Source organism: Thalia democratica, chromosome 4 (assembly GCF_965202585.1).
Source record: "Thalia democratica chromosome 4, ktThaDemo2.hap1.1, whole genome shotgun sequence".
In the NCBI taxonomy this organism is placed as follows: Eukaryota; Metazoa; Chordata; class Thaliacea; order Salpida; family Salpidae; genus Thalia; species Thalia democratica.
The window spans coordinates 2136534-2149676 of NC_139168.1; the positions used below are offsets into that span (position 1 = coordinate 2136534).

Sequence of the window (13143 nt, forward strand, 5' to 3'; positions counted from 1 at the left end):
GCTGCCGTAAAAAATTGTCATCGTGAAAAAATGTCGCCGTGCAAAAGTATATCCTCGTGCAAAAGTGACGCTCCGTGCAAAAGAGTCGCCGTGCAAAAGTGTCCCCTTGTGCAAAAGTGACGCCGTGCAAAAGTGTCCCCTCGTGCTAAAGTGACGCTCATGCAAAAGAGTCGCCGTGCAAAAGTGTCCCCTCGTGCAAAAGTGACGCTCGTGCAAAAGTGACACCCACCCAAAATAATTACAGCAAGAATTACTAGTAATAAAATAACTTCTATAATAATTTTAAAATGTCTGTAAAAGTAGTCAAAATGTATCCGAAGATATTTACACAAGATGATTTATCATTAAAAAAATTATTACATAAAAAATTGTAACTTGTTGTTTTTAAAAGGTCTGGTCAAAAAAAAATTCTATCATTTTGCCAATTACCTAAACTTACATCACAGAATCTTTATCAGCGAGTTCTCCTATTAATGGCCAAAATATGTCTCAAAAATTATACAAGCGTCGTTCTCAAGGAATGTAATTTTGTTATTTAGTTAAACATTTTTAAATATTTGTTTTATTTTTTCCATGAACACCGTGAAAAAAACTTTACTTTTAAAGTATTTCATCAGAACATTTATGTACAAAATTTTAAAAGTTTGGCTCACCAACGAACAAATAGTATACAAATATACTAAAACCTACTTTTTGTGTTAAATAATTCAGTCTAAAAAAGTTTTACAGACTAATATTTTGTTTAAGTTAGTGAAAAATTACTTTCAGTATTTAGTTATATGGTATATAATCTAATTCTTAATTCATCTGTTCTGGCCATGCCGTTTAGAAGAATTAATTACGAAAGAATTCTTCAAAAGACAAAAATTTAAAGAACATTTTTTTAAAGTTCAAGAAGCTGTTTAAATAATAATTACAATATCTATGCATTTAAGCTTCAATATTTTTATAAAATTATAGTTTACAGTTTTTAATAAATGAAAATACTTACTATTTTTGTAATATAAGTAATTTGATTATTATTATTTTCAAAACATTTATTGCACAACAAAATCACTTCAATAAAATAAAGGAATAGTACCAAAGAAGACAATATAAAAAAGTAAAACTAGTAAAAAAAGAACGCAATCATGTATAAAAAATATGAGCACTCAACTCACAAAGTAAGTTCACTAAAGAACGACAACAATTGAAAATAAATAATTCAACACAAACATTCTGGTGCAAACTCAAACTGTCGCAGACCCACAAGAAAGTGCCAATTGTTTCAACTTGGTAGTGGAACGCATACGGCCAATTATGCGTCAATTGTTTTACTATTGTTATTTTGTGACTTGGAAAAACTAAGGCCGAACGCTCAATTGTATGGAGAACTAGTTTAAAGTCACAAAGATCTTTTTCAGCTTCTATGTAGGTTTTGTTTTTGAAAGCTTTATATAGTTTCAAATAAAACATTACAAATCTTTCTGCAACTTTAAAGTTGTGTAATACTGATTGCTGTTCTGCTAAGTGAACAAAAACTGAATGTATCAACTTAAGCCAGACTTTGAAATCTCTTCTAACATCAAGTTTAGCTTTTTCAAGATTATTAAACTTTGAAATTTCTAGTAGATCAGTCATCTTTAAAACAGAAGTCAACAGACCCTTTTCTAAAATTTGAGTTGTTATGTTTACATTCACCAAAATAAGGTTGAACAAAAACTTGCAAGTGTGACCTTTATCATCACTCAGTTGTTTAAAAATTTCACCCATGAGCTTGTTCAAGATTTCAGTGTAAGGATAGATACCACATCTTGCGTACGATATGCAAGATACGAAGCTGCAGTACAATCTCATCTCCTTCCAGGAACATTTCGTAGAATTGTACGCTTCAGAGCGTCTAAAGTTCGAGTCGCTGTCTTTTTTGAAATGCACCAACACGAGTTGAATGGTGAACTTCTGTCCATCGTTTATCAAATCTTGTTCAACAGCCCTTTTGTCACTTAGTATTTGGCTGTCAAGTAATTTTTGGAGAACTCTTGGAAAATTAGAATCTATTTTTATACTCATTTTCTTTTGAGTTCTTTGTTGCATTTTACGGATTACTAAGTTTTTCATTTTTGTTTTATTAAGAGTTCTGAAATCGTTATTATATATTTACAAAAAACAGTAATTAAGCTTATTTAATGCAATACTAAAAGAGTGGTCACACCTTATTAAAATAAAACTTAAATCTATTATGAATATTCATAATTAACTTTCGAAATACAACTTGTTGTATCTTACTAGCGTGTTATGTATATAAGCTTGAATTAAATTAATTAAACTTTAGAAAACTACTGTAAAATGTTGATTTAAATAATTTGAATTAAAATTTGTCACAGTTAGCTACTAATCAAAACTATTCTTAATATCTTGAGAGAAAACTAGATTGAGAAATATATAGCTTTATTTTACACAAAATTAATTTATTTTCTTATTATTAAAAAAAAGTGATTTCTAAAGCTTGAGTTTTTGTATATGTTTACTTGTTAAACATAGACACACTTCTAAAACTATTTTTACTGTCCTTACAAGGGAACGGGTCTAAATTGCACAAAGACAAAAATGCACGAGTTTACTAAATTGCACGAAAACTAAATTGCACGAAAGCACAAAAATGCACAAAGCCAAATTTGCGCGAGCGCACAAAGTTTCACGAAAACAAACTTGCACGAGTTACATTTTTGCACGTGAGTAAATAAATAAAGAAAAAATATATAGAAATTAAACAGAAAAAAAATTAAAAATTATTTAATTAAAAAAGTTACTGACCGAGGGTAAGGGGTAACAGTGATAGTAAAAAAAAAATAACTGATAAAAATTATAATAAAAGAAAAAGACAAATCAAAAAAAATTAAAAAAAGCTACCGACAGAGGGGAAGGGTTAAGGGTAACAGTGATATTAAAAATAAAAAAAGAAAATTAACAAATAAAATGTTTATTTTTATTTTTTAATAATTAAAATAAAAATTTAAATAAAAAAAACCATTCAAATAACATAAAAATAAAAAAACTTACCGACCGAGGGTAAAGGTTAGGGGTAACAGTGATAAAAAAAAATAAAAAAAGCTGATGAAAAGAACTAAATAATTAAAAAACAAAAAAAAAATAACCCGTGCAAAATTGTCTCCGCAAAATTGTCTCCGTGCAAAATTATTTTCGTGCATTTTGTGAACACTGCATTTTTGTCCCCTCGTGCAATTTTGTACGCTCACGAAATTCAGACAGCTACCCCTTATTAAGTTATTGAAATTTTAAATATTAAGACAAATAAACAATATTTATGTTTATTTCATTAAAGTTGACACTTTATAAGCAATTTAAATGAACAAATTAATATTTTTTGTTTGGTAGGCAATGCAAAGCACAATTATTTTAAAAGTTTATAAACTTTTGCTTAAGAATCAGCTGAGAACCCAAAATAACTAAATTCTATAATGAAAAAAAAATAGCTCAAAAAAAAATAACTTTAAATTTTATAAGCTTTTAAGTACTCGATGGTAAGCTTAAACTTTCAAAATTATAAAATAACCTATTTTGAAATTTTTTAAACAACATTTGAAGAGAGTTTCGGAAGAAGAAAAATTATACTTTTATTTGTCATATATATTTCTGTCTTGTGTTGAAAAAACTATATAAATAATAAAGAAATACATGACATTTTATTACTTCTAACAGATAAAATTAAATATGAAAAACTAATTACCATGCTAAAAAATATACAGAAAATTAATTTTGTAAAACTTATTTTACAAATACTGTATTTTTAAATATAATAAAATTGTTTGTTTGATATAAATTAAACACCTGAGCAGATCTTTAGGTACAAATAAATAGAAAAACTACCTAAAACATTATATGTATACTTTATACACACTTTGATAACCCACTGGTGTTGAAGACTTATAAGACTATGGTACAGTTTAAAGATTTTTTTTACTCAAGACCAAAGTTGTACTCTTTTTCATATTATATATAAAGTTTTCATAAGTTTTAGTTTTGGTTTAAGCAATAACAGGGCTTAACCAAAGAAAAAAAAACTTTTCTTAAGTCAAGCAAGAAATCTATTATCTTATTATATTTAATAAACTGTTAGTTGTTGTCATTTTTAAATTAGAATTTTTAAATTTTATTTAAAATTATTTAGGACTTTAAGGTGATTTTAATTTGTAGTCCTTCCTTAAAAAGACATTCAACTGATATCAGTGTTGGATTCACCCAGCTTAACTAATATTATACTGAATCTACTGGTAATTTGTAAAGCCGTTAAATAATTTTGTATAACCTGCAAATGCTAAGTCAACAATTATTTATGTTTTTCCTGTTACTTTAAATCAAATTATAATTTTTATTTTTTTTCTTAGGTAAGGTTGGTTATGGATAAGGGCAAATATTAAAAAAAAAATTCGACTTAGCATTAACAACTTTTTTAAGGTATCCCTGAATGAAACTATAAAACTATATAATTTTATTGCTGTTCTGTTATAGGGTATTTTTATTGTTTACAATTGCTTTTATGCAATAATGCATTGTTTGTTGACCAGACTCAACAAAATCCATTATATTTTTCTCAATTTTTTTTCTAATGATAAAAGCTCATTAAGGTGTTATTGTCTTTACTAATCTACATCAATAAAAGTTATATTAATATTTAAACAACGTGCTTTTTATTACTCAAAATATGTTATAGTGCTAAATTAAACTTCCATTGTATATAAAATAATGTATTATACAATAAAAAAAAATATATATAAAAAAAACATCAAGTTTCAATTTATTCAAACCTTAAGTATAAAGCTTTAAGTGAATTTCAGAACTGGGCCTTTGTTATTCTGTATATGTACTTTTAGTGTGAAAAAAACAGGATGTTTTTTGTTTTACAGTAAATACAATTTGCTATTGAACTATTGCATTTTTCAGGGTTGCTCTTGTAGAGAGGGCAACAAGAAAAATGTGAACGTACTTGATCATAAAAATTGAAATCTTTGGGAGGAGGAGGTGTGGTGACCATGGTAGACTATGATTTTCATGGTTAATATTAGCAGTAATGGGTTTAAAAAAGAGTGCATACCATTTTTTTTCCTTTAAGAATTAATTTCTTTAATTAGTTTAAGTTAAAAAAAAATCATACATTTAACTTGAAATTAGACTTTATTAAAGTTTTAAATAAAGCTTATCAAAGTTATTATACATATATGGTGTGAGACTCGATGACCAAAAGGTCTTTCTCCACACTAATCCATTGACCATAGTTGTGAGCGTTCACTTTTTTCTTTCTTTCTATTTAACAAACTATTAAACACTTTTACCAAGTAAGGGTTGCCACACACTCACGGAATTCAGAGAAACTTTGGAAATTTTCAAATTATAGAAAATCTCAGGTAAACTCAGGGAATTTTGACTTTTTTTTAACTCAGGGAAACTCATTGCATTTTTGATTTTTTCTAAAAATTTTAGAATAGTTATAAGATTTTTTTTAAATCTCAAAAAATATTTTTCTAGATCTAGAATGAGATTAAGTTAATCCAGTTTCAATATGTTGTTCAAAAAAGTAAATTAGTTATTTTCGAGTGAATATTTAGAAATATTTTAGCCTTGCAGCTAAATCTTCATTATTCTTACAACTAATTTTTAATAAATAATAAATTTTTTAAGGGTTTGTAAAAGCTCAGGGAAACTCAGGGAAGTTTCTGGTCACTCAACGAAGATTTTTTAACTCAATGAGTGGCAACCCTGCCAAATTTAAATAAAAAAATGAAATTTCTGGTATAGATAGTCTATATAAGCGTTAGCTGACTTCAATTTTAGAATTGTCTCTTTTGTAGAAGTTGAGAAAATTACAAACTTTATTAAAATTGGGATATCAATAGTCAAAACTTTACAATTTAATTACTCATTTACTTTTTAATGCCTTACTAGTTATTAGTGCTAGTAGCTAAAGCTGCAGCTAAACTGTCTATTTGTCAACTTTGGAAAACCTTTGGAAAGTTAGTAACCTTACCTTTATTGTGAAAATATTTATTTCTTTACTTTAAAATACTTGCATACATTTGTACTTTGAAAATTTTACTAGTTAAATTAAATTTGTTCAAAACATTATAGTGTTTATGTAATATTTACTCTTCAAAAGTTTTTTTCTGTAAATATTATTTCACTTAAAGAGCTTATCATTGATTATAATAAACTGAATATCCTGAAATTTCTTTTTAAGTAAAGGAAAAACGAAAAATGGGTAGTGGCTAAAGCAATTAGTTGAAATATTTAGAGAAAACTTTTTTGAAAATCATAAAGAAAAAATAATTTGTATAATTGTTCTCTTTTTACAAGTTTAGTCATACATGCGTGAGATAAAAGTTGTTTTTTGCAAAATAAATAACTTTTTTCAAGGAGCTTAAACTTAAAGTGACTCAGGGTCAGGATAGTTTAAGGTTGCCAAAAGTAAATGTTTTTAATTGGTTTTCAACAATCAAACCTGTATATTGTGTATGTTTGTAAAATTCCTCTCAATGAACTTTAGTTTTGTTTGCGTTACTGCAAACTGAAAAAAAATTCAAATAAAGTAGTTTTTTGTATAAAATATCAAGCTCTGCAAAAAAAGTTGTATTAAGAGAAGTATTATAACAATTGTTAGTTAAGAAAAAAAATAATAAATATAAGTACTTAGTGTTAAAATTAAATAAATCGTTTTTAACCATTCTTTAGAACTTTTAGATAAATAATATATAAATGGCACCAAGAGTTTTGAAGTTCATATTGATAGGAGATAGTGGAGTTGGTAAAAGCTCAATAATGAACAGATTTATAAATGACCAATTTGACCATGAGTCTTACCACACCATAGGTAGTTGTTTTATTAGTTGAGATTCAATAATGAATAGATTTATAAATGACCAATTTAATAACAAGATTTGCAACAATACAGGTTTGTTGTTTTGTAATAGCTTGGGTATGTCAATGAAATTTATAAGAAATTTTACTTACTATTAAATAAAGTCAGCTTTTATACATTTCTTAACATTATTTATACTTTTTTTTTACTAAAGAGTATTTCAAAATTTATGAAAGTTACAACGCAACCAGTTTTCTTGTTTTTCAATTTAAAGACTGATAAAACTAATTTCAAAATTTTGTCTAAAAGTCCTTGCCAAAGCTAAACAAAAATATCTTAAGTACTTATTTATAAAACTTTATCTATACTAATTTTCTTAAATATGGTATAATATCTATCAAAAATAAAGTAAGTTGTTTATTATCTAAAGATAATAGATTTTTTTGAAGAACTTATACTTTTTCAATTTTTTTTTATAAGGTCCTGAAAAAAGAATTTTCACTTTTATTTTTAAACTTTTTTTTAAGTTATAAAGTCTTTGAAAGTATTATGGGTTTAACTTCTGATTTTGAGCTATATGACTGAAAATAACTTTAAATTGCCCTAAATATACCCTAAAATTTCAAAAATCTATCAATTTATAGAAAAAAAGTTTTAAATTATATTTTTCAATATAAATATTTTATATCAAAGTAAACTGGTAAAATTGTCGATCATATACAAGTATTTAAATTTCTAAGTGTAGTTGTTGCAGAGGTCTTAAATTTTGTAATGAATTATAGAGCATTTTGAATAGTTTTTAGAGTGAAATGGTAAAAAACTGACTGTATGTATTTAAATTAAAATCACTTATAAGTTATTTGAAGCAAAAACAAAAAGTTCGGAAAATGAGTACTTAAAATTTATATTTTAAACATTTAGTCTTTATTTATAACTATTTACACATTTTCTTGAGTTATGAGTTTTACTCGTATTGTTTTTTATTAGTTGTTTACACTTTTTATAACAAGAACATTTTTTTATTTTGTTATTTTGTTTATCATGTTAAAGCATTTTATAATAATGATTCTAACAGGGTGGCTACAAAATCTGGAAAAACCTGGAATTTGACAATTTAGGCTAAAAATTTAGGAAAAACTTGGAATTTTGAATAAAAATTACTAAAAGACTTGGGATTTTAAACAACTTTTACAAATTAAGTAGTAAAATTTTGATCTGATACTAAAAAAAATATCATATAGGTAATAGTTTTTTGTCATTGTCAAAATATTTTTATTAAAAAACACAATTAAAAAAGCTTTACAGTATGTTTTTAATGTTGTTATACAACTTAACAAAATTTGTAACCTTAAACTTATCTTTAAACTATAAATAGACTCAAAAAGGTGTACTTTTAATAACGTGGAAAGAATTAGAAAATCTGAGATTTTTTTTAAAAACCAGTGACCACCCTGTTTTATTTATGTGTTACTGCAATTGTATGCAAACAAATGAAATTTGTTGAAATTTGTTTGGGTTTTATTGAAAACATAGTTTAGTTTACATTAAGAATTTTAATTCATACTGTAGAAAATCACTACTAACTGTTAATAACCAAAATATAAATTTAAGTGTTTGCTAATAAAGATCCTAGCGAAACAAGTTCATTGGAATATATAATAATTACAAATATAAAAAGTATTCTTTTTTTTTTATTACACTGACACATGTTTCTGTGTGTTTAGGGTTAACACACTTCAATGGAGCTTTGAAGCAAACACTTGTTAGCACACAGAATTATTATTAGCTGTCATGATTTTTTATTTTTGCTAAGTTTTTAAGAAAAAATTGTGAATAAGTATCTGTAACAAGCACTAATGTACTGTACACTAAAAATCAAATTAAAAGCAAATATTAACTATTTGAAATAAGTTGTCTTAAATTTATTTCATTTGCACAAGTTGTTCATATCTTAAGTTGATTGCATGTCATTCTGTTGTGTGCCCTACCCACCCTAATCTAAATCCAACTGTTTTTTAAAATGTATAATAAGAAAAGAGGTACATAAAGTAAACAATCAAATGTTTTATATATTCCAGGAGTAGAATTCCTTACAAAATTGATGACAATCAACAACCAACAATATTCAGTACAACTATGGGATACAGCAGGTTCGAAAATGTATATTGAAATAAATAATAGTATCATTATTAATAAACAACTAAAAAACAAAAATATTCTCTGCAATTGTGGGGTACTGTTGGTAGGAAAGTATATATCATTTAATATATTTAAAAAAATAATATTTAACAATACTCACAATTCTAGGATATAGAATATAAATTGGTATAAATTAAAACATAGATTTATATTAGTTTAAGAATTAAAGTTAAAGAAAAAAACTGAAATCAAATAGTCACAAGTGTGTTACAAACAAACAACAATTATAAAATTAATGTCTAACTTAAAATTAAATGTAATTGTATGTGCTTTCTCAAACAATTTCACCACTTTGCTTAAGTTAATACTTAAGTTAGTTTAAGTTTATCTGAAGATGAACTAACTATCAAAAGTATTTGTAATATTAATCATCAAATGTTGTTGATTTTTTTGAAAATATATATATAGGTAAAATATATGTAAAATATTATGCTTATTTTGTCTGCCATATTTGATTTTTCAGTTTATTTTTTTTTGTTTAAGAAATATCAGATGCAAAGTTTTAGATTATTTCAAGAAACTTTCACTTTGGCTAAATCAATTTTGAAAATACCACTCCAATGCAAAATTTATGGGATCCAAAAAATTCAACCTTGGAGTTTTAAGCTGAATTTTTTTACAGATGGCTAATTATCACACAAACAAATTTGAACAGTTTATAACAATTTAAAGAAAATTTTATTGCGGAATTTCTTGATTTTATGTAATTTTTATTGTTTTTTGTAAATTTTCTTGACTTTTTTATTTTCAAAAACCAAGATATGCTACCATAACTTTCATTAATGTTTTTCAAATTATTCACAATGTGTTTGTGTGATAATTAGCCATCAGTAAAAAAATTCAGCTTAAAACACCAATGTCAAATATTTTTGATCCCATAAATAATTCATTGGAGTGGGTTTTTCAAAATGGATTTAGCTGACGTGAAAGTTTCTTAAAACCATCTTAAAATTTGCAAAGGGTGTTTTTCTGATATTTCCTAAACAAAATTTATTTTTTGAGCCAGAAAATCAAAAGTGGCCAAAAAACAATAACCATAATGTATACTTATTTATTTTAGGCCAGGAAAGGTTCAGATCACTCAGGACTCCTTTCTACAGAGGAGCTGATCTTTGTGTCCTAGTTTACTCAGTTGATGATCTAAACTCATTCAATAATCTCCGCCTATGGAAAGATGAGGTAAAGAGTTGTTATATTAGATTACATTGAGTATAATGTTTCTACCATATTTTTCTTTTCTTCATAGGTTATATTAAAACTTAGTTAATAATCATATAGTTTACTAAGCCTAGATTTTCCACAGTGGGTAGTATTATCAATTTAGGGAAAACATTGTTAAAGTATAACTAATTTCTTGATTCAAATGATTAAATAGCTCCTTTAGTTGGATAACTGTTTTCATATACTAACATTGTATCAAACATTAAACAAAAAAAAAGTTGATGAGTTGTTTAATTAAGTAGAAGTCGTAATAAATATTTTTATAAAGGGTATATTCTTATTTTTTTTTAAATATACTAAGTAATTTAATTTTATTTTTATAAATTGACATTTTAAACGATCTCTGTACGAGAGAAGTATAAAAGTTTTCCTTTGTTAAATATTGAGAACATTTTTTTTTGAACTTTTTTAGCAAACTAAAATGTGCTGAGTTTTATCTGTTAAGTTTCTTACTTTTAGACAAGATCTGTCTAGAATTTTGATATAAATTTCATAGTTTAAATTATTTTTCTTAACTTTGATTTACAACTATGAAAGAGTTTAAAAAACTTGATGTTAATTTTAAGATAAAAAATTTGAAGAGGTTGTAGTGAATATTGTTTAATAATATTAAGTTTAAACTAAGTTTTGTTTAATTGTAGATTTAAAATAAAGTTCAAACTTATTAATGACAATTGTGTCTTTTTCTTTTCTAACTTTGTTGTTTTTATTTCCATGCATGTGTTCTAAATTATATTTATCAGGATTTGTTTAGTATAAACAAACAACCAGCAAACGTTTATTTTCATAAAATGTAATTTTTTTGTTGTCACATTTATTTAATAAAACATGCTTTTACATTAAGTACTTATGATATACTAAATCTAAAAAAACAGTGCTTTAAACATTTTTCATGCTCGTTCCACTATATTAATAGAAAATTATCACCAAAAATTTTTTCATATTTATATATGAAGCACCACAAAGTCTCGAATTTAGAAAATATATCTTTTACGCTTGAATTTTTCGGTTGTGACTGACTGATGAGTCCTAATCAGGACGAAACCGGTCTCAGTCTACCGAAGGCTTGTGGTTAAATGATCTAATTGGTATGATCAACCCTTTACTACGCTTGAAAAGAATTAGTTGTTCGCTAAATGAAACTGAAAATATTAAAACTGTAATTTAATTTCACTTCATCTACTAGGCGGGTATCAGAAACAGTTTTTAGTTAAATTGATGATTTTAATGCTTTATTTAATTATTATTACCATCATTATTTAACTACTAATTAATTATATGTTTTTAAAATTCAAATTTCTCAGTTCATTTACTACGCGGGTATCTCAGACGGAGATTTCCCTTTTGTGGTGGTCGGCAACAAAACTGACGTTTCATTGGACAGTAGACAAGTAAGGAAAATTTATTTTTGTTATAACTTATTTTTTGGAATACATGTGTTAACGGAACGGATCCCTTTTGTACAAGATTTTAATGTTCTAATAAAGATTTTTAATCCTAAAAACTTTCTTTGAAACGTTACTTTCCACTAAAAAAATAACCGCTAATTCATTTTAAGATTGGACTTTTTTGTTTAAACTTTGGTCAGCCCGTGCAAAAATGACGCTCCGTTCAAATGTGACACCTAAGTAAGACATATTTATCACTCTGTTACTAAGTTTATTAAATAACTTTTGTCTATGTGGTCTTATGTATGTGTTAGTTTAACAAGTATAAAATCTAATTAATATTGTAGTCATAGATATCAAAATTACAAGCACTAAACGTCAAAATACTAAATTATTATAATAAAATGGGATAAAGGTAGTCTTCCTTTTTTGATTTTAAAGACCGGACAGGATTGAATTTTAGATAATCAAAATTAAAAATGGTTAGAACCATCAACAAAAATCAGTCTCAGTCTCATACAATCACTTTGAAGAGATCTTTCGTTTATTAAAAAATAAACATTTTTAATTCTTATTCAAAAAGAATATAATTAAAGAATATAAAAGAATTAAAAATGTTTTTTTTTTAATAAACGAAAGATCTCTTCAAAGTGCTTGTATAAGACTGAGAATGATTTTTGTTTATGGTTCTAACAATTTTTATTTTTGATTAAATTAATAAAATAATTAAAATATATTTAAATGTAATCTCAATAAAAAGGTGCTGACCAGCGAAGCGGAACGATTCTGCAGCGACAACTTCTCACGTGATAGGGAAACACCCCTCATTGAAACCTCCGCATTAGACGGCGCCAACGTGCGGAGGTGTTTCGAGTCCGCCGTGGAGTTGGCGGCGGAGTACCAGGCCAAACAAGGGGAAATTACCGAAAGTGAAACCGGTAGACCGGGAATAAGTTTGGGAAGTTTGAACAGAACTGAAAACGGGGGATGTTGCTAGGAATAACTTTATTTTAATATTTTGAAGAAATTATTTAAATTAAATCAGATAAATGTTGTTAGGAATGTTTTTTAATTTTAGAATTTTGAAGAACTTTAATAAATTAATTCAAATAAATGTTGCTAGGAGTATTTTAGTTTCAAAAATACTTATAAATTTTGTTATGTAAAGGTTTTTGTAAATTATATATAGTTATTATTTATATTTCAAATAGAAATATTAAACGTTTTTTAAGTAGTTAAATTCAGTGAATTTGAGTTTTGAAATAAAAGTTTTGAATAAGAGTTTTGAAATAAACTGTAGCTGTTTTTGAATTTTTTTTAGCTTAGCTGAATACTTTGAACTAAAAAAATAAAAAGGTAATTTTTCTCATTCTTAACAGATATTAGAAAAAAAAAATTGTTAAATTGCTTTACATTAAATTAAATAAAAATACTGGGAGAATTTAAAAGAAGTAAAAGAAGTTTATTATGCTTCTAAATTTTTTT

At 25.8% G+C, this 13143-nt stretch overlaps 1 protein-coding gene across 1 annotated transcript; it reads left to right on the forward strand.

Annotated features, from left to right (window-relative positions):
* Positions 1 to 6722: 6722 nt before the first annotated feature.
* Positions 6723 to 12776, forward strand: LOC145834526 (ras-related protein Rab-9A-like). The gene is made up of 5 exons (XM_082941972.1): positions 6723 to 6862; positions 8929 to 9000; positions 10110 to 10228; positions 11575 to 11661; positions 12419 to 12776. Exons 1-5 carry the CDS (start codon positions 6748 to 6750, stop codon positions 12653 to 12655), a joined length of 630 nt encoding a protein of 209 aa, XP_082798098.1. The 5' UTR covers positions 6723 to 6747; the 3' UTR covers positions 12656 to 12776.
* The last annotated feature ends 367 nt before the right edge of the window (positions 12777 to 13143 follow it).

What these genes read in the sequence shown, in the direction of transcription:
- LOC145834526 (XM_082941972.1), top strand. Translation starts at nt 6,748, where the DNA reads ATGGCACCAAGAGTTTTGAAGTTCATATTGATAGGAGATAGTGGAGTT. An exon ending in TCCGCCTATGGAAAGATGAG is followed by an intron (nt 10,229 to 11,574) that starts GTAAAGAGTTGT and finishes CAAATTTCTCAG; the next exon opens with TTCATTTACTACGCGGGTAT. An exon ending in TTTCATTGGACAGTAGACAA is followed by an intron (nt 11,662 to 12,418) that starts GTAAGGAAAATT and finishes CTCAATAAAAAG; the next exon opens with GTGCTGACCAGCGAAGCGGA.